At 44.5% G+C, this 19,341-nt stretch overlaps 1 protein-coding gene across 1 annotated transcript in view; it reads right to left on the reverse strand.

Annotated features, from left to right (window-relative positions):
• Nucleotides 1-503: 503 nt before the first annotated feature.
• LOC124613835 overlaps nt 504-19,341 on the reverse strand; it is a 347,299-nt gene continuing 328,461 nt past the window's right edge. The window contains exons 18-20 of the mRNA XM_047142557.1: nt 15,491-15,695; nt 7,423-7,568; nt 504-781 (exon numbers count right to left, since the gene is read on the reverse strand). Coding sequence (XP_046998513.1) covers nt 504-781; nt 7,423-7,568; nt 15,491-15,695 — 629 coding nt within the window. The remainder of the gene's footprint in view (nt 782-7,422; nt 7,569-15,490; nt 15,696-19,341) is intronic.

Raw genomic sequence — 19,341 nt, forward strand, 5'->3', positions numbered from 1 at the left:
CTGAGCGCTCTGCTCTGAATCCGCAGCTATTGAGGGGAGTATTAAACGTGATCGTAGGAAGTTGTTCAGTGAATTTCTGTTTCATTCGTTGAGAGTTGTCGTCACTGATGGTGGTGGTAATTGATAAATTCTACATAAGCAAGGGAGAGACATAATTGGCATAATGTACGCTTCCTTCAAGCGAAAAGCACGCGCATGCGCGGACAGCAACTGTCGCTCGGAATCGTCAAAAATGTCGTTCCCGTCCGTGCCTCGACATTCGCGAACCGCCATCGTTCGTGGATCGGATTGTAGTCCGTCGACAGGGAAAATTATCTGGGGGTACTGAGGAGCGCTGAGCGTGAATCCTGTACGTCAGGATCAGGATTAGGAAGTTGGGACCCTTAGTCGGAACACTGCTTGAAGTTGAGGGGGAACTTGAGTAGAATATCGCTTATACCTTTCGACTCGGTCGTTTCCAGACCAGACTCCCTTACCTCAAATTAATAATTTACCCTTCTCCTTCATCCCCGAAAGTTTGTGACATCACCGTGACGTATCGAGGACGGCCTCGTGTTAAGGCGGGTCCACAACGGGCGCGCCGTGCCGCGCAGCGCAGTTTCCTGGCTGTTGTCGAGGCTTCGGCTCGCTCCATCTTCAGACCGCGCGCGCGCTCCGACTGGAACACAGTGCGCACCTCGGAGGGGCGCGGACGGCGCACTCCTCTCTGTTGAACAGCTGTGCGCGGGGTCAGAAGCGCGGCGCAGCACGGCCAAGCGCAGCGCCCTCAGAGTGGACACGCCTCAAAGAGAACTGCGCCGCGCTCTCGCACGGAGTCGGCACTGACCTGCGGCGGCGGCGGCGTGCAGGGCGGTGCGGCCGGCCGCGTCTGCGGCTGTGGCGGGGAAGCCGTAGCACAGCAGCGCCTCCAAGACGCTGGCGTCGCCGCAGGTCGCAGCCCGGTGCAGCAGCCGCAGCCGCTCCGAGTCGTCCTCCAGCAGGTCGCCCGCCTCCACCAGAGTCCGCGCCGCCTGCGCGTCACACCGCTCCACGGCGCGCCACAGCGCATCTGTGCTCGAATCGGTAGGGTAAACACTAAGTTGACATCTTTCATTGTTGTACATTGTTACAAAACTCGTAAGACGAAGGGAATGCTGTGAGAAGGACTTTGCCGTCACGAAAGGCTAATAGTAAATTCTTAATTCTTGTCTTACACAAGATAGTAGAAAAATCTAAAATCGACGTTGTACTGCACTAAAATACGTGATGCACATGACAACACGTGGTCGTCTCTCAACCTCTCAATGTTAGTCTCTGATATACTCCATAGAACCTTGTCAGCCTGAGTTACTGGTTCACAGATCAAGTAACTGCTGGTGTACTGCCCAGCTGATGTGTCATTACTACACTCCTGGCCATTAAAATAGCTACATCAAGAAGAAATGCAGATGATAAACCGGTATTCATTGCACAAATACATTATACTACAGCTGACACATGATTACATTTTCACGAAATTTGGGTGCATAGATCCTGAGAAATCAGTACCCAGGACAACCACCTCTGGCCGTAATAACAGCCTTGATAGGCCTGGGAATTGAGTCAAACAGAGCTTGGATGGCGTGTACAGGTACAGCTGCCCATGCAGCTTCAACACGATACCACAGTTCATCAAGAGTAGTGACTGCCGTATTGTGACTAGCCAGTTGCTCGGCCACCACTGACCAGACGTTTTCAATTGGTGAGAGAACTGGAGAATGTGCTGGCCAGGGCAGCAGTCGAACATTTTCTGTATCCATAAACGCCCGTACATGACCTGCAACATGCGGTCGTGCATTATCCTGCTGAAATGTAGGGTTTCGCTGGGATCGAATGAAGGGCACAGCCAGGGGTGGTAACACATCTGAAATGTAACGTCCACTGTTCAAAGTGCCGTCAATGCGAACGAGAGGTGACCGAGACGTGGAACCAATGGCACCCCAACCAACACCCAGGGTGATACGCCAGTATGGCGATGACGAATACACGTTTCTAATGTGCGTTCACCGTGATGTCGCCAAACACGGATGCGACCATCGTGATGCTGTAAGCAGAACCTGGATTCATCCGAAAAAATAACGTTTTGCCATTCGCGCACCCAGGTTCGTCGTCTAGTAGACCATCGCAGGCATTCCTGTCTGTGATGCAGCGTCAAGGGTAACCACAGCCATGGTCTCCGAGCTGATAGTCCGTGCTGCTGTAAACGTCGTCGAACTGTTCGTGCAGATGGTTGTTGTCTTGCAAACGTCCCCGTCTGTTGACTCAGGAATAGAGACGTGGCTGCACGATCCGTTACAGCCATGCAGATAAGATGCCTGTCACCTCGACTGCTAGTGATACGAGGCCACTGGGATCCAGCACGGCATTCCGTATTACCCTCCAGAACCCACCGATTCCATATTCTGCTGACAGTCATTCAATCTCGACCAGCGCGAGCAGCAATGTCACGATACGATAAACTGCAATCGCGATAGGCTACAATCCGACCTTTATGAAAGCCGGAAACATGATGGTACGCATTTCTCCTCCTTACACGGGGCATCAGAACAACGTTTCACCAGGCAACGGCGGTCGACTGCTGTCTGTGTATTTGAAAGTTGGAAACTTTCCTCATGTCAGCACGTTGTATGTGTCGCCACCGGCGCCAACCTTGTTTGAATGCTCTGAAAAGCTAATCACTTGCATATCACAGCATCTTCTTCCTGTCGGTTAAATTTTGCGTCTGTAGCACGTCATCTTCGTGGTGTAGCAATTTTAATGGCCAGTAGTGTATTTAATTGTGAGGGTGTTTGTGCTTGCCTACATGCAAATGGCGAGGGAGGCAACTGCACGTAAGATCATCAGGTAAAATGTTACTCCCCTCTTAGACGAGCATACAGTCGATTCGTAACGCTCTATATGGTGCAGAACTGGTACCAACTGGCCACATGTCTCTCCATCACTGACCATTAGCTGTGCCAGTGAAATGGTGTGTGCCAGTAGATTCCATGGAATCAGCTCAGGAAGATGGGGAACATAGGGGCTTGACGGAGTGGCAGGAAGGAGCTGTCATATTTGGACACTATGTATAAAGTTACCTGATAGTTCAATGATCAGTGCAAGGTGGTCCATTCATTTTCAGGAAATGGTGTAGACCTACTTCTCGCAGCTATGTAACATGGAGTGAGAACAATGGCTGTGACAAGATCCTGGCAGGAGGCAGTGAGAAGTGTCATGTGTCGACAACAACAATCATTGCCTGATCTGGGAGGAGTTGCTGATGTCAGTAAATGCAGGTCCATATCGCCCAGTTTCAGTGGGCTAGCTGTGAGGGGAACTGTATACTGCTGACTTTTCGATTCTGATACATCGCAAATTCTAATGGCTGACAATGTCATATAAAGGTGAATTACTGCAGAGGCTTTCGACAGTAACTAGATGGGGCCGAGTACCGCAGTGTGATGAACTGTGTTTTTATCTCATTTCAGACGATATGGGGCACAGAGTGCACTGAAGGGCCAGTGAGGAAGGCCTAGTGAGGTGTGATTAACCTGCAGCGGGTGGAGGCTCTACTCGGGTGGGAAGTGATTCTGTGATGTTTTGAGAGTATGATGATTATGCCGACATTCTCAGTCACCCAGTTTTCCCCTTCTTTCTGCTGTAGCTATTCCCGTCTTCCAAGACGACAACAGACGTGTACATTTCTGGCTTCACGACCACACTGCATCTCGACTGAGTCGTTAAATCACCCAGTCTTGATTCCACATAAAATGTCTCTTACTACTTGGCACAGCAGGTGAAACACAGCAATCAAGATCCCTACAATCCCGTAGTCCTAAGGGATCTAATCGTCCATGAGTGGCGTCAGCTGAATGTGGTGTATCTGAAGCAACTAGTGGATTGTTTGCAGATGACGCTGTAACTTACCAGCTAGTAAAATCATCAGACGATCAATTCCAATTATAAAATGATCTAGAGAGAATTTCTGTATGGCGCGAAAAGTGGCAAATGGCACTAAACAAAGAAATGTGCGAGGTCATCCACATGGGTATTAGAAGACATCCGATAAATTTTGGGTATATGATAAATCGCACAAATATAAGGGCTGTCAGTTCGACTAAATACCTAAGAATTAAAATTACGAGCAACTTAAATTGGAAAGACCACATAGATAATATTGTGGGGAAGGCGAAACAATGACTGCGCTTTGTTGGCAGAACACTTAGAAGATGCGACAAACCCACTAAAGAGACAGCCTACATTACACTTGTCCGTCCTCTGCTGGAATATTGCTGCACAGTGTGAGATCCTTACCAGGTAGGATTGACGGAGGACATCGAAAAAGTGCAAAGAAGGGCAGCTCGTTTCCTGTTATCGCGCAATAGGGGTGAGAGTGTCACTGATATGATACGCGAGTTGGGGTGGCAGTCACTGAAACAAAGGCGGTTTTCTTTGCGGCGAGATCTGTTTACGAAATTTCAATCACCAACTTTCTCTTCCGAATGTGAAAATATTTAGCTGTCACCCACCTACGTAGGGAGAAATGATCAACATAATAAAAGAAATCAGAGTTCCTTTTTCCTACGTGCCATTCGAGAGTAGAATGGTAGAGAAGTAGTATGAAAATAGTTCAATGAACCCTCTGCCAGGCACTTAAGTGTGAATTGCAAAGTAACCATGTAGATGGACTCTTTTTCTCTTGAAACTAAAGCCATCATCAAGGCTTGAGGAGTAGAAGCGACAAACTTTCCGCACAATCTTCATAAATCTCAGAAAACCGTTTTACCGCTGTGTACACATTCATACTGAAACAGCAACTGACACGTTGGTGGGAACTACAAACTCAAAGGCTGACACATAATCCTTCAAAAACTCTCCGAGCTACTTTGACTTCAGTAACCTGGTAGCTTGCAGCCCAGTCGCTGGTTCAGCCAGTAGGGTTCTGATGTGCAATTTCATTTAGTCCATCGCATCTGACATCTGGTAGATGCATCAGAGGTTTCTTGCAGCAGCTAGTTATTCCCTTACAACGTACTTGTATATTTGTATATACGTTTATGCATCCTTGCTATTCAGATAGGTCGGTCAAGCTCGTCATTCTTCGTCATATCTTATGATCACCACCAAAGTATCTTAGTATGAACGTCTCAAGTTAAACCTGAAAGGACTATATTTTCACTGCGATGTACAGATTCCCTCACACAGAAATATGTGAAATTACAGATATGTTGTGCGCCTGGCTAGAGGTACTCTGCAATTTCACGAGAGGTCGTCACCACGTAGGCACAACTACTTGCGTGGCTCCTTCTCAGTTCTGAGCCGCTAATTGCGACTGTACTCTGCTTCCACGCAATGTTCATAAGCGCTACCTATTCGTCCGCCGACAGCGCTTCCAGCCGCCAGGGGGAGCACTGTGAACAGTGGACTACTTTGCTTCCACCGAGTACTGATGCAGATGGAGATGCTTCTGCCAGTGTGAACAAAAGACGATCCAGCAACGACACTTGCTCAGTTTCTGCGGTTCAATTGTTCTTACAGTGCCAGCATTTCCTACAACTATGCTACGGAGGACAGTTCCGTGTCTTCCTCACAGAAGGCAAAAATTCTACTTACGGAGCAACAGATATAGCTAATCACGAGCGTTTGCATAGTACTTTCAGTAATAGTGACAGTATCATAGATAGCCAAGAGACAGCAAAGTTATCAAGATTTCATTGTACTAGGTATAGGACATCAAGCGTCATGCATCAGACTGTTACCAAAGTACAACTATCAACATACAGGATGTCTCAGACAATTTGGGTCAAACTGAAACAGGTGATAGTAGGTCCACAACCGATTGTATTGAGACAGGCAAGCAATGGCGGAAATGCATACTGACTGTGTTATGGACATGCACAGCATACACTGCTTAAAACAGTAGCTCCTAGTAATTGTTCAATGTGATGACTGCCGGTCTCAAAGGTAAGTATTGCAATGGCTCATGCCTTTGTCACTCTCGCAAAGATATTGGGTGTCTGTTGTACACTGGAACAGACAGTTGGTGCCAAACGACATACAACCCTGACCACAAGCGGCATACAGTACACAAACTAGCTCATAGCATGTGTGTCATGTGATGAGCACATGCATCACACTGGCACATTAACCTGTGCCTGGTGTCAGACAGCTTGTCAGACTAATGGATTTTGAGCCCAGCATTCACGTCTGTCAATGTACTTGTATTATGCACAGCAGTGTTGCAGTGCTGAACTTCATACAGTTTGTATTATTCATGGATGGGGCCTCGTTCACCTCTGACGGTCTTTTAAAAGCCGCAATGGCAGCGTCTGGAATGAGAACAATTCCTGTGTCCCCACATCAGTGACCAAGAGCAACGATTCGCAGTCAGTGTGAGAGTGGGAATCGTCCAGGTTCACCTAATAGCACCTTATTTGCTGCCTCCCCATTTAACTGGCCCTTGTTACCTGGTGTTCGTGCAATATGAGCTGCTGCAGTTCTTGGAGACTGTCTCTGTGACTGTCCGTAAAAGAATGTGGTTTCAACACGATGGTGCACCAGCCCACTTCAATGTTAATGTCCAGAGCACCTGAATAACACGCATCCTGATCATTGGGCTGGAAGGGGAGGTCCTGTCCCACGGCCAGCACGATTGCCGGATCGCACACATCCGGATTTTTTCCTCCATGGTTACGTCGAGATGTTGTTGTAAGAAACCCTTGTAGAAATGGTTGAAGACTTGCTCGCAAAGGTCCATGTTGCCTGTCTGCCATTACAACAGATACCAGGAATCTTCTAGAGAATGTGGCAGAACTTCATGCACTGTTGCCATGCAAGCACTGAGACTGGCGGTCGTCACTTTGAACATTTGCTATGAGTGACACTGTTATTATGTGATGTGCACTGGGTATGTCCATTGGTTGTGGCCCCACTATCACCCATTCAAATTTGACTCAAAATGATTGAGATACTCTGTATCCTGTTGATTATTTCTTGCTGTGTTGCCATATTTCTGTTTGAGTACTACTCTCAAGCGAGTGTAATAATAGCTTTTAGCTAGCGTGCGTGCATACTGCCATCTGTTTAGTGAACTATATGGAAATACGTTTTCCACTGCTGAGGGTGTTTGGGTTGAATTGAGGGTAACATTCAGTTACAAAATTGCAACAATACATTACTCAGAACTTCATTTTCACTAGCGAACAGACAAAACGCAGACCGTGGAACATGTGGTACAATTACTGTCAGACAGTCTCAAGGCGAAGACAACGCAAGCTGTGAGAAAGATTCGGACAGCACGAGAAATTACAGGAAGAGCCTCTCAGCTGGGGCCATTCAGCAGCTGCCAGCAAGCCCTGCATGCTGAATCTGACTTGCGACTTCAGACGCCCTGTACAGCTGCGAATTGGTCCGGCCGCTACATACCTTCGGCGGCTTTCATGTTGTTCTTCATCATTATGGCGACCGCGCGAGTGCTTCCAGCGCTCGCCGCCACGTAGACGGCGGTGTTGCCGTCGCTATCAGCGGCCGTGACGTCAGCGCCGTGGTGCACCAGCGCCGCCACCAAGTTACTGAAAGGTCAAGAACAGCCTTCTGTAGAAGGACACGAAGAAAGATGCATACCCCACTTTTTTCTGCCTTCAAAGCTCTCCAACTAGCTGAGACTCTCAAGGAAGCGCTGAAACTAAACAGAGACGAAACGAGCTGTTTCAGTATTTGGAAAATTATATACAAGGTAACTCCCGAAACATACGGAACCGTCGTATGCAAAAATTACACACGATTTGAACCTCCGTGACAGATTAGCGCCGTGCACTGGACCTGCTCGCATAGTTCTGGCGGAAGTGAACCTGTAAGGGTGGGCCGTGAAATGTGGTACCAAAGCCAAGTCGGGAGACCATTTTCCGTGAAAGGCAATGGTTTATGGTTCGACTTCTGGCCTGGCAAATAGTTTTAAACTGCTAGGAAGATTCAGATCAGCTTTGGAGAGTGAAAATTCATTCTGGATACAGGGAATTTGTAGGTGAAATTCATGTTACATTTTGTTTTGTTTGGACAACGGTGAGTAATTAACTAACGTCAAAGATTTCGTTTATACTCGGTACTGGAGGCATTCAGTGCCCACTTGTTGGAACGGGCAGCTGAGCGTAAGGCTTGCCGTAGCCATGCAGTCGGAGGGCGCCTTGTCACGGCTGCCGTGGCTCCCCCCGTCGGATGTTCGAGTCTTCACTCGGGCATGGGTGCGTGTGTTGTTGTTAGCGTAAGTTAGTTTAAGCTAGATTAAGTAGTGCGTAAGCCTAGGGACCGATGACCTCAGCAGTTTGGTCCCATAGGAACTTACCACAAATTTCCATAAGGCTTGCCGATTTGTACTGACAACACATGGCGAATACATACAAGGAAAAGTACACAATATTTGGCGAGCGACAGTCACCAGGCAGAGCTACCAACTGGTCGTGGAGGCTGTATGCTGTTAAAAAGTTACGTGAATTTTGTGGCTTGTCGTTTGTGGGTTACAGTAAAATAGTGGTTTCCATAAAATATTGATTTCCATTAAAAATGGTACATAACGTGTTTTCCTTTCAGCATTATTTGTCGGATCCCTTGAACAGACAGTGTAGATAGATAGATAGATAGGATACTGAAAAGTGGATCTGTAAAGAATTTAATAACGGTAACTGCAAACAAACAGTGCCCACATACGTAGTCGCTGTGCCCTGTGTTCTGAAAGTTTCAATTAGGAGCCGAACAAGGAAATCAGCGGCTTGCAGTCCATTATTAAATGGAATTTCATGTCGTGTAAATAATGTTGAACTTCTTGACACTGCAAATAATGGCAAGCGGTTGCTTCACACGGGTGTAATTTATTTCTGCTGTGCTGATAGTGTTTCGGAGGCATACACAATTAGTTGCTTCGTGAAATCAGTATTTTCGTGTGATATTACCACACTGATTCTGTACTGTGACACGTCAGTGGGTAGTAGCCTTTTGTTACGTACATAGACTGTGAGGCAGAGAGAAAATGGCAGGCACGTTTCTAAGTGAGTAATAGTCTTCTGGGACACTATGGACCACTTAGAACTAATATCCTTGAAGTGTAACTGGCTTCATGGGAAAGCTACCTGAGCTGTGTTGGCTATGAACTTGCTATTGTGTGTTATCTTCCCCAGAAATTATTGTAATTCCTTCAGATTTTTGCGGAAGTCAGATAATGTATTGCATTTACATGCTTGACAGTTGGATTTACCTCAGCTTTGGTTAGTATATGCCCTAACTAATGACACTAGGTTGGAAGAAACGACATTTATCGAGATGACAGTGTAACCCATTCGACTGGAGTCTATCAAAGAGTAACCGATTAACTGTAAACTGTTCCGCCTACACCAGTTCACACGTGGTGGCTGAAACTGGACAAGCTCTGCAATATACCGGCTGAGTCGAGGGGTTGGGGATTTGTGAATTGCAAAATTTATTTTCCGTAACTCACTTAGATTAAAACAGTTTCATACACTGTTGACACGATGTTACCGAGTGATTGACTGGTATCATGTGAGAGGTGAGCTTAACATTGTCACTAACTGAACAATGAAAAAAGTTCAAGAACAAAAATGTTAGCTGCTAAGCGTGAAGCTACTACTGAAAATTTTAAAATTCTACACACGTTTTTAGACCCAATTCGCACCGACGTTTGGACTTTGAGTGGCAGTGTATGCTCACTCTACAAAACCAGCCCCCATGCCTGCAGTGGCGGCTGCTCGTCATGTGCTTATGTGCTGCAACACACTGTAAATACTGCACTGAAACGGCGCCGTTTCTCTCCTTTTGGGATCCTGGATCCTAGTCCAATCTCATCTCTACTCCCCCGAGGAGGGCGTATGTGCAATATTAGTAATTTACAACAATTTAAGCTGTTGCTTTGACACTGTTTATGCTGGACTTCACCAGTATATAGAACGAAGGAAACATGTTTAATTAAAAACTAATGTACCATCATAATTTACACACAATACAAACAATAGGCACATGGTAGGAATAAAATTGCTATTGTAATTATGGAGTAATTAACGAGTAAAATTCGAACATTTCAAGTCATGGAGAGACAGCTATTTTTATGTTTTTTTTAAGTCATAAATTGTTCATTCTCCTAACGGAAATATGACATGATGACTTTTAGAGAGTATCAAAACATGCTTAAGCTCTAATTGGTGTTAGTTAATACAAATGTAGTTACGACTATATAGAAATGTAAAATTTTATTTACACAAAATTTAATTAATTGAATCTAGGCCTTTCATTCAATAAAACTGATCGCTCTGTTAACCTGAAAATGATGATATAATTTTACTTTTAAGTTAGTAAAATAATAGCCGGCCGGAGTGGCCGAGCGGTTCTAGGCGCTACAGTCTGGAACTGCGCGACCGCTACGGTCGCAGGTTCGAATCCTACCTCGGGCGTGGATGTGTGTGATGTCCTTAGGTTAGTTAGGTTTAAGTAGTTCTGAGTTCTAGGGGACTGATGACCTCAGAAGTTAAGTCCCATAGTGCTCAGAGCCATTCGAACCATTTTACTCAAACTTCTCTACTTCTTCATGGAACATTTCGAAGGACAGGCACTGGACTCGGCGACTTGTAAACTTAAGGTGTGGTACAGGTACGTCGATGATACTTTCGCTGTGTCGAGCCATGGTGAAGAACAGCTCGGTGACTTCCTAAGGCACGTGTACAGCCTCCACACCAACATAACATTTACTATGGAAGTAGAAAAGGACAAGAAACTGCCATTTCTAGATGTGCTGGTCACAAGGGAAGGCAAAAACCTGGGACACAGCGTGTACCGAAAACCGACACACACGAACCGATACCTGCACAAACTATCAGACCACCACCCAAGCCAGAAAAGAGGCATGATTCATACGCTCGTAACGCGAGCAGGACGAATATGTGAGCCGCAGCACCTCAAGCGCGAAATGCAACACCTGGAAAGTGTTCTGAGGAGCAATGGGTACTCCACAAGTTATATTAGAAGTGTAACGGAGCGAAACAGCCGGCGAAGTTAGCAATCAGAAAAAGAAATGTCGGGTACGGCCTTTCTGCCACACATTCCCAGAGTGACGGACAGAATCGGCCGTTTATTGCACAAACACGGCGTAAGAGACAAGTTTAAAACCGACAAGGAAGATCAAAGAATGTCTTAGATCGGCAAAGGATAAAAGGGACCCACTTGCAATGTCGGGAATATACCGCTTACCACGCACATGCGGAAAAGTTTATGTCGGAATGACTGGACGATCAATCAGCACCAGGATCAAAGAACATACGCGACATTGCAGGTAGGGGCAGGTGGAGAAATCGGCCGTGGCAGAGCACGCACTGAATGAGACCGACAATGTAATAAAATTCACCGACACGGAAGTTCTGGCTGTAGAGATGCACTATCACACGCGCTTGTTTAGAGAAGCTGTAGATATACACAAACACGGGAACAACTTCAATAAGAAAAAGGAAAGCCTTAAGGTAAACGGATCCTGGCTTCCCGTGCTGCAGCGAACGACTGTCGCAGGTAGCAAGAGGAGAACCGCACCGGAAATGACCGCGGAGAAGCCCTCGGACGTTGGCGCGCCAGGTACATATAGTCTGCGGCCGCGAGCTCGGCTCCAGTCCACCACTGGCAATGGAGGGTGAAGCTTTGACAATGCCAGCCACTCGTGCTGGCGAAACGTGAGTAAAATCATCAGACGAACGTCGGCCGAAGAACCCGAGACAGAAGCAAATAGGCAGTTTGCCAACAACTGGCTACGAAAGCCTGAACAATTTTGTAAAGGCGAAAAGACCGAAATCCAAAAAGTTTGTATCCCGTACTTCAGTCGACCTGTGTAGATCAACTGACGAATAGGATACTAATGCTAGCAAAGACGAAAAAGCAACATGCATAACCCAATATGTAGGTCAACTGAAGTATGAGACACAAACCTTATGTATATCGCTATTTTCCGCCCGAGCGAGCTTGATACAAATTTTACCTATGTCGAGAATTTCGCCTTCGCTAGCACTAGTATCCTATTTTTCAGTTCACCTACATAGGTCAGCTGAAGTGCAGGATAAAAATTTTACTGTTGTCGATTTTTTCGCGGTCAATACTAATGCGATGATTTTCAGTCGATACTGTTGTAGCGGAGGGGAAAACATTTGTATCCCATACTTCAGTTGACATATATAAGTCAACTGAAGTACGGGAACAAATATTACGTACGTCCGTATTTTCGCTTCCGCTAATACTAGTACCAGCTGAAGAATAGGAATACTAGTAAAAGGGGAGGCTAAAAAAGCAACACTTGTAAAATTTGTACCCGATACTTCAGTTGACCTACACAGCTCACCTGAAGCATAGGATACTAGTGCTAGCGAAGGCGAAAAAGTCGACATACGTTAAGTTAGTATCCCGTCCTGAAGTTAACCTATAATGATCAGCTGAAGTTCGGGATACAACTCATATGTCAGCAGAGGTTCACCATTCTAACGTTACTTCTCTCCCTTTTTTTTCTTTCTTGCACTATGTGACCGTACAAGCTGGAGGGGAGGGGGGGGGAGGGGGGTGGGAGAGATTAGAGCTGCAGTTTGCCGCCGCAGAGCACCTGGTTGGCGAGCGGCCAGCGTCTATGCGGCGTTGGAAAAACCCGACCGCTTGGCAGGGGCGCGTATGGCCGTGTCTGCGCGCTTGGAGAAATTTGTATGACAGAGAAAAGTTGATAAAAACAAAACTAAGAGTGACACGGAGGTGCGAGTTGGCACTCATGGGCAGAAAAATATATAAAGCTAAATTATCTAGACGCGGCACAAAAATATCCAATAGTTTAAAAGTCATTGTTGCCTTAAAAATTGTAAATTTATGCAAGTCCATAAGCTAATAACTTGGCAATGCTTTGGCCGACTGATAGAAACTGTGTTTTTGCTAATAAATAAATTTAACGAGACCAAACTAGCGGCAGCATTCTAAGATTTAAAGCGGTAGATGAGTAATTAAGTATGTAGTTTTATTTGTTTTCTTATGTTTAATATCGAAAATCCGAGAAAAGCAAAATCACGCCACAAGAACATTATTTGTGAAAAAACGGTGGCAGATCAAAAAAAATTGGACTTTAAATAGTTATTTCCCGGAAAATTTCCATATTTTTCAATATATCGTATATGTTTTTGTGTTTAGTTTTAGAATATTCATAATTTTTATCAAACGTTGGTTTGAATTAGGCAGTCGCTTCGAGGGTGCATGGGGCGGCAATCTTTGATGACAGGGGAGTTGAATTTGAGCGATGCTAAGAGACGGACGTGCCGCCCACCTGGGGGTAGCAGTGGGTTGGTAGCCACGTTCGTGGACAATCATGTATGTAGCGGCGGTCGAAAGCGATCACGTGGAGTGCAATACAGTGGATTAGGATAGCAGACTGTCGAGTGTCGTGATCGCGACAAATGAATTTTATACTGAACTGTTGTAGCATCAGTTATTAACCGCCGCCCTTACGTAAAAGCCCGTCAGACTGAATTTTAAGTGTTTACTCAATATAATGAAGACTATTCGTGGAAAAGTAAAAATAAACTACTTGTTCAAATTATAAATCAACGTGAATGACTCAATATTTTTTTTAAATTTCACCGCACTACCTGCCTGCATTGTTTTTTTATATTTTATTTCAGCTTTAAAAATTGAGCTTACGACAGGTGTGAGCTGGCACCCTATGACGAAAAACGTAACCAAACACTGAGACAAACCACATCTCTGGGCCGCTCAATTAAGCCGAGTGTAACAAATATATATATATTTCAGTGCCATAGCACGTGGGGGCTCGGGCCAAACTATTCAAACTGCAATGTGTAGTGCCCAGTACCGTCCTAACTAGCATCCCATCCTTCAGTGGAGCTGTATAGGTCAACTGAAGAATAGGATACCAGGACTCAAAGAAGCGATGTACTTATCATTATGTTCGAAATATGAATGTACATGATATATGTCTGCCATCTGTTTTCTCCATAGACCATAGATAACATAGACTGCACATGACGTCATTTTACTGAAACCAACATCTAAATCACGTGACTCGGGGCACGAAACCGAGCATGTCATTAGGCATTTATAGTGCACAATTTATGACGTTTTTGTTACAGATAAAATGTTGTCCTGTTTGCTAGATGCAGATGTAAAGACCGTCACATATGCTCAGATTATATAGTTGTTTCGTATCCTGCAGGTTAGGTAAAGTGACGAAAATCTCAGTTGTGTAAGTGAATTACTTTAAAATACTTGCAGAGGTAGTTCCATAAGTTGAAAGTTAGTATGGATGTTTATCCTTGGATGGAAAACTTCGTGAATGACTAAGATTTTGAGACGACATATCGTTAATATCTAGCTTACTACACCAGTATAATCGACGTTTTGTAATATATTACGCTTCCTATCTTGATATCATTTCGGAACTTGTACTGGTTTAAGCAGAAGTCAGAAAACGTACGTGCTTATTTTGTGTAAATACCTGACATTATGAACGTAAACGAATTTCCTTTCTTACAAAAGCTTACCAAAGCATTTACACATATTCATGCGGAATAGTTAGAAAACTAATGCTGCGTTCGGAATTGTTATTTTGTCTTCCATATCTGTGGAAGCGGCGAACTACAAGAATTGACAGTGGGAAAAAACAAGCATTCACTAAAGAACGGCCATTCTGTCGCATTTTAGAAGAACTGTCAATACGTTTCAACTTGACCACATCTAAAAACGATAACCACTGCTTCATTATCGGGAATTTCGGAGCAACTATGTTAACTGCACTACTATATGTGTAAGAGTTGTACTACAGTTCGTTTGAACTGTCAATATCAATGCTTGATTTCAGCTACAAATCACAGAAACTGTAACTGCCAGCTCCACTTCACACAAAGCGTAACGACAGGAACTCGGCTTTCGGTTCCGAATCACATGACTTAGATCTTGCTTGGTTTCAAGCGTTAACACGGCGGAGATAGGGACATGCGAGGTCTATGTGATACATGGTCTATGATTTTCTCAGTCCTGCATTCTTTTGTTTTCCAACATTCGTCTTTGCTGTTAAATCTGTGCAATACATAATCTGTGGTAACTTCTGACGTCATTGGTCAAAGTCGACGGGTTGTATCCTATTCTTCAGTACCCCCCCCAATTTACTGAGCTGCGAACACCGCCTTTGAAACTATCTTATAAAGTCAACAGAAACGACACTATGAGCATTCTTCGGATATCGTATTCAATAGTTTAGATTACTTCCGCTCGACGCGCTGTTGTCGCAGTGTATAACAAAAATGAGCAGCGTTCATAGAGGCGTTGCCATAGAAACGTAAATAAAATCGCTTTACGCGATTCGTTTGTGGAGGAAACGTGAATTGGCCGAGCCGAATCCACTTTAAATGCCAGGGATCTTCTCTCGGCCAGGCACGTTAACAGAGCGACTAAGTGGATGAGAACATACGGGGTGCAGGCGTTGGCGACGGCGAGAGACAGCGGCGTGAGCCCGTCATCGGATGGCTGGTTGGGGTCGGCGCCTGCCTTCACCAGTTCGTCGACGCACTGGCCTGTGGTGGCGTAGTGCAGCGGGGTCCGTCCAGCACGGTCCCTGACGCCGGGCGAGGCGCCAAAGGCCAGCAGCAGCCGCACCTCCTTCACGAACCCGTGTCCTGAGGAAAGACACAACGTAAGTCTATGACTCTGAGAACTATGGGACTTAACATCTTTGGTCATCAGTCACCTAGAACTTAGAACTACTTAAAGCTAACTAACCTAAGGACATCACACACATCTATGGCCGAGGCAGGATTCGAACCTGCGACCGTAGCAGTCATGCGGTTCCAGACTGAAGCGCCTAGAACCGCTCGGCCACCGTGGTCGGCCGTTGTAAGTCTCCTGGGGTTCTTATCTGCTGTGGGTTGTCCCCTGCACATCTACTCACATACTTCAACTACATTAAATCCATTGTGCATCAAGATGTCCAACTGTGGGTAATTTACAAGAACGTTTGCAATTGACATATGCCGCGTGGGATTAGCCGAGCGGTCTAGGGCGCTGCAGTCATGGACTCTGCGGCTGGTCCCGGCGGAGGTTCGAGTCCTCCTTCGGGCATGGGTGTGTGTGTGTTTCTCCTTAGGATAATTTAGGTTAAGTAGTGTGTAAGCTTAGGGACTGATGACCTTAGCAGTTAAGTCCCATAAGATTTCACACACATTTGAACATTTTTTGAATTGACATATATCGAACGCGTGACTGTCGGGGAGCAACATACCAATTTGGTTTACAATGACACATTACCTGCGGCCTAGTATCTCGTTTCGAGCGACAGCACTGACACTTAATAAGTGGCAAAGAATATTCATTTTCAGTAGTCTCGTGGAGATTACCGAAGCTGCAACAGTTTCCAGTAATGTTGGTCTCACGTGGCATGATTTGATTCCTAGGTTGAGTACCGTTGAAAATTGTTTACACTTCTGTGGGAGTGCCATCTGCTATCGAATCACGAAGCTAGAAATTGCGTGGACTGTTACGGGCAAAACTGGGTCAAACTTGCTTCAAAAAGTAGCGTTGTCAGTTCACATCACAGTTGTAGCAAATGGTGAAAAAGAACAAATATAAGGAAAAACACATGGTCTCATAATCCTAAACTGACAATACAGCAGGGCATCATCGTGGTTTCCAACTGGATTAGAGACTGCATGCTGGAAAACACAGGACTGGCTATTACGGTTTCTGTCGAGAAATGTATTTCACAACTGTAACGAATGACAGTGGTCAGGTTGGTGATGTCAACAAAATTTTGGAAATAGGTGAGTCGCGCGTAACTCGAAAAATATGGGAAAGGATGACTCCTCGAGAACAAAACTGAATAGATTTGGGTATTCGCAGGCATTGATAGAGACTCAAGAAAATGATATATGTGAAAGTTTATTCGAGGACTAAACAAACTTTCGTCCCCTTATTAAGAACTACTTCTTGTTGGCGCCAAATTCATTGCAGATGGATGGAAATCGTACAACACTTTAGAGGGATTTAACCACGAGTTTTTAAACCATTCTGTCGAATTTGTGTCTTCTGATGATCCGTCTGTGGACACACATAACATCGAGCAATTATGGAAATTCCTAAAAGCATCCATGAAAAGAGAAGGACGACAGGGAGACCGGGATGAACTGCATATTTTCCAACACGTCTACTACCATAGTATGCGCTTACACGGTATAAAACTTCACTGTGAGACTTTCACAATCCTCATAAGAGAAACTGCTGGAGTGTACCCCGGTTATGTAAAGAAAAGAACTTCTAGCGGCAGTATACAAATCACACGGAATTGTTCAGATATCGGTGACGAGTAAGGTAAGTAAAATTACATTTAATGCCGTCACCGGACATTTTCACGTATTGTTTTTGCCGCTGGCAACGCTATAACCGAAAATTAACATCGTTCCTCTTTTCTCGTAGTAGTTACGATCACTGTATACCAAATCGGTATGTGGCTCCACGACAGTCGCGCGTTCGGAATATATCGCTTGCAAGCTTATGAAAGTGTGATATGCAACCAGACGCTTTTAGAATTTGATACGATTGATTGTACCACCAACCAGTTTTCGAGGCACAGCAGGATCATCGGATGTAGAAACGTTATTTTATGGACCATGTTCAGCTAGACGCTAGGGACATGGTACTGAAGAAATAAGGGAATTAAGGCTTAAGTGTCCGCACCAATCCTGGACAGTGATGCGGTACGATCATTTCATTTTTTTTAGGCATAGGTTAACGAAACAGTCACGAAACGAGAAGTTCTTAATGTTAAGGTTACTTACATTTCATTGCTCTGATTCTTGCTGTCCGTGACAAAAATTCATTTCAATAATGTAAATTTTAGGCAGCTGATACACACACACACACACACACACACACACACACACACACACACACACACAGAGAGAGAGAGAGAGAGAGAGAGAGAGAGAGAGAGAGAGAGAGAGAGGGAGGGAGAGAGAGAGAGAGATATTTAGATGGACTTCATTGTACAGTAAACAAACACTTAAAATAAATACAAAGAATGTGTGGAACCTAGATGTTACACTCCACCACATCGCAGCCTTTACCGTGAGCTGCAGAAACTACGGAATAAAATACATGAAAGCATGGATAATGGACAAAAATAGACATTGCAATTTGTAGATGTGCCCATATGTTGGCAATGTACTTACTGTCAGGCAAAAAAGTTACAAGTAAACAAACAGAGTATTTATGTATAAAGTATGAGTATTATTGCATAAACGAAGGAGTGAGTGAGCTACCATACTTATGTGACAGACATAGTTGAACATGGAAAATTGTAGGCGTGTACATGGATAGGGCTATTGTTTGTGGAAACATGGCAGTGTAAAACAGTTTCAGGTAAACTAACAGAGTTAAATAATTGTAAGATGAATAAAGGTGTAACTGAATTTCAGTCATACATGGTAGATACAAATAAACCAGGAAAACTGTATATGTTAAGATGAATTGAATTGCTGACGTCTGTTGGCGGAATAAAAAATTATGCAGGAGGATGAACATATCACATCATTGTGTGTTCTGAACGTGATTTAGAGACGATCTGTCTTAAAAGTTCTGGAAGCATGAGTTTTCGTTTGGTTCAGTTTTTTCGTATTTTAGCCTCTGTGGTGACCTTAGCTCATGAGTGTGGATCTCTAGCTGTTGAAGGAGAACTATGTTTAAACCTTTGTCAGCAATGTAAAACAAAAAAAGGTTGTCATTGATACGACCATCAGAGTGTTCAAGATGGGCAATGCTTAATACCTCCGTCTGACGATGAGCATGCTATGGCTAAAAAAAAAAGGTACATTAAATCATTTCAAATTTAAAAAAAAGTCACAGGTCACATAATATCATACCTACATAAATGGGCAACATACTTGAAACGACAAAAACATTTAATATTTTTATAACGCAATAAAATTTTGTGGGAAAGTGACAAGTAGTGAGGCTTCCTCCAAAGACATTGATCATGATACGTCAACTCGCGCTCTCCTCACTTGGTAGTCCGAAAGCTATGTACGGAGGTAACCAGCTGCATTTGGCAAGTTTTCGGAAAAAAATTGGGATATAGTAAATTGGTATCTTCTTAGTGTACAAATACAGTCTCTGCGGACAAATGGAAGGATGTCTGTTGGTCGCCACGCACGATTCTCTTCTTTCATTTCTGCAGCGTTTTCAGTGTTCTGTAATTCATGTTTTGTTTCTTACTACATTTATATATCAGGCATGTAACGAAAAATTGTGAAGTTCTTTCTACGTTACAAC

Source organism: Schistocerca americana, chromosome 4, assembly GCF_021461395.2.
Source record: "Schistocerca americana isolate TAMUIC-IGC-003095 chromosome 4, iqSchAmer2.1, whole genome shotgun sequence".
Lineage (NCBI taxonomy): Eukaryota > Metazoa > Arthropoda > Insecta > Orthoptera > Acrididae > Schistocerca > Schistocerca americana.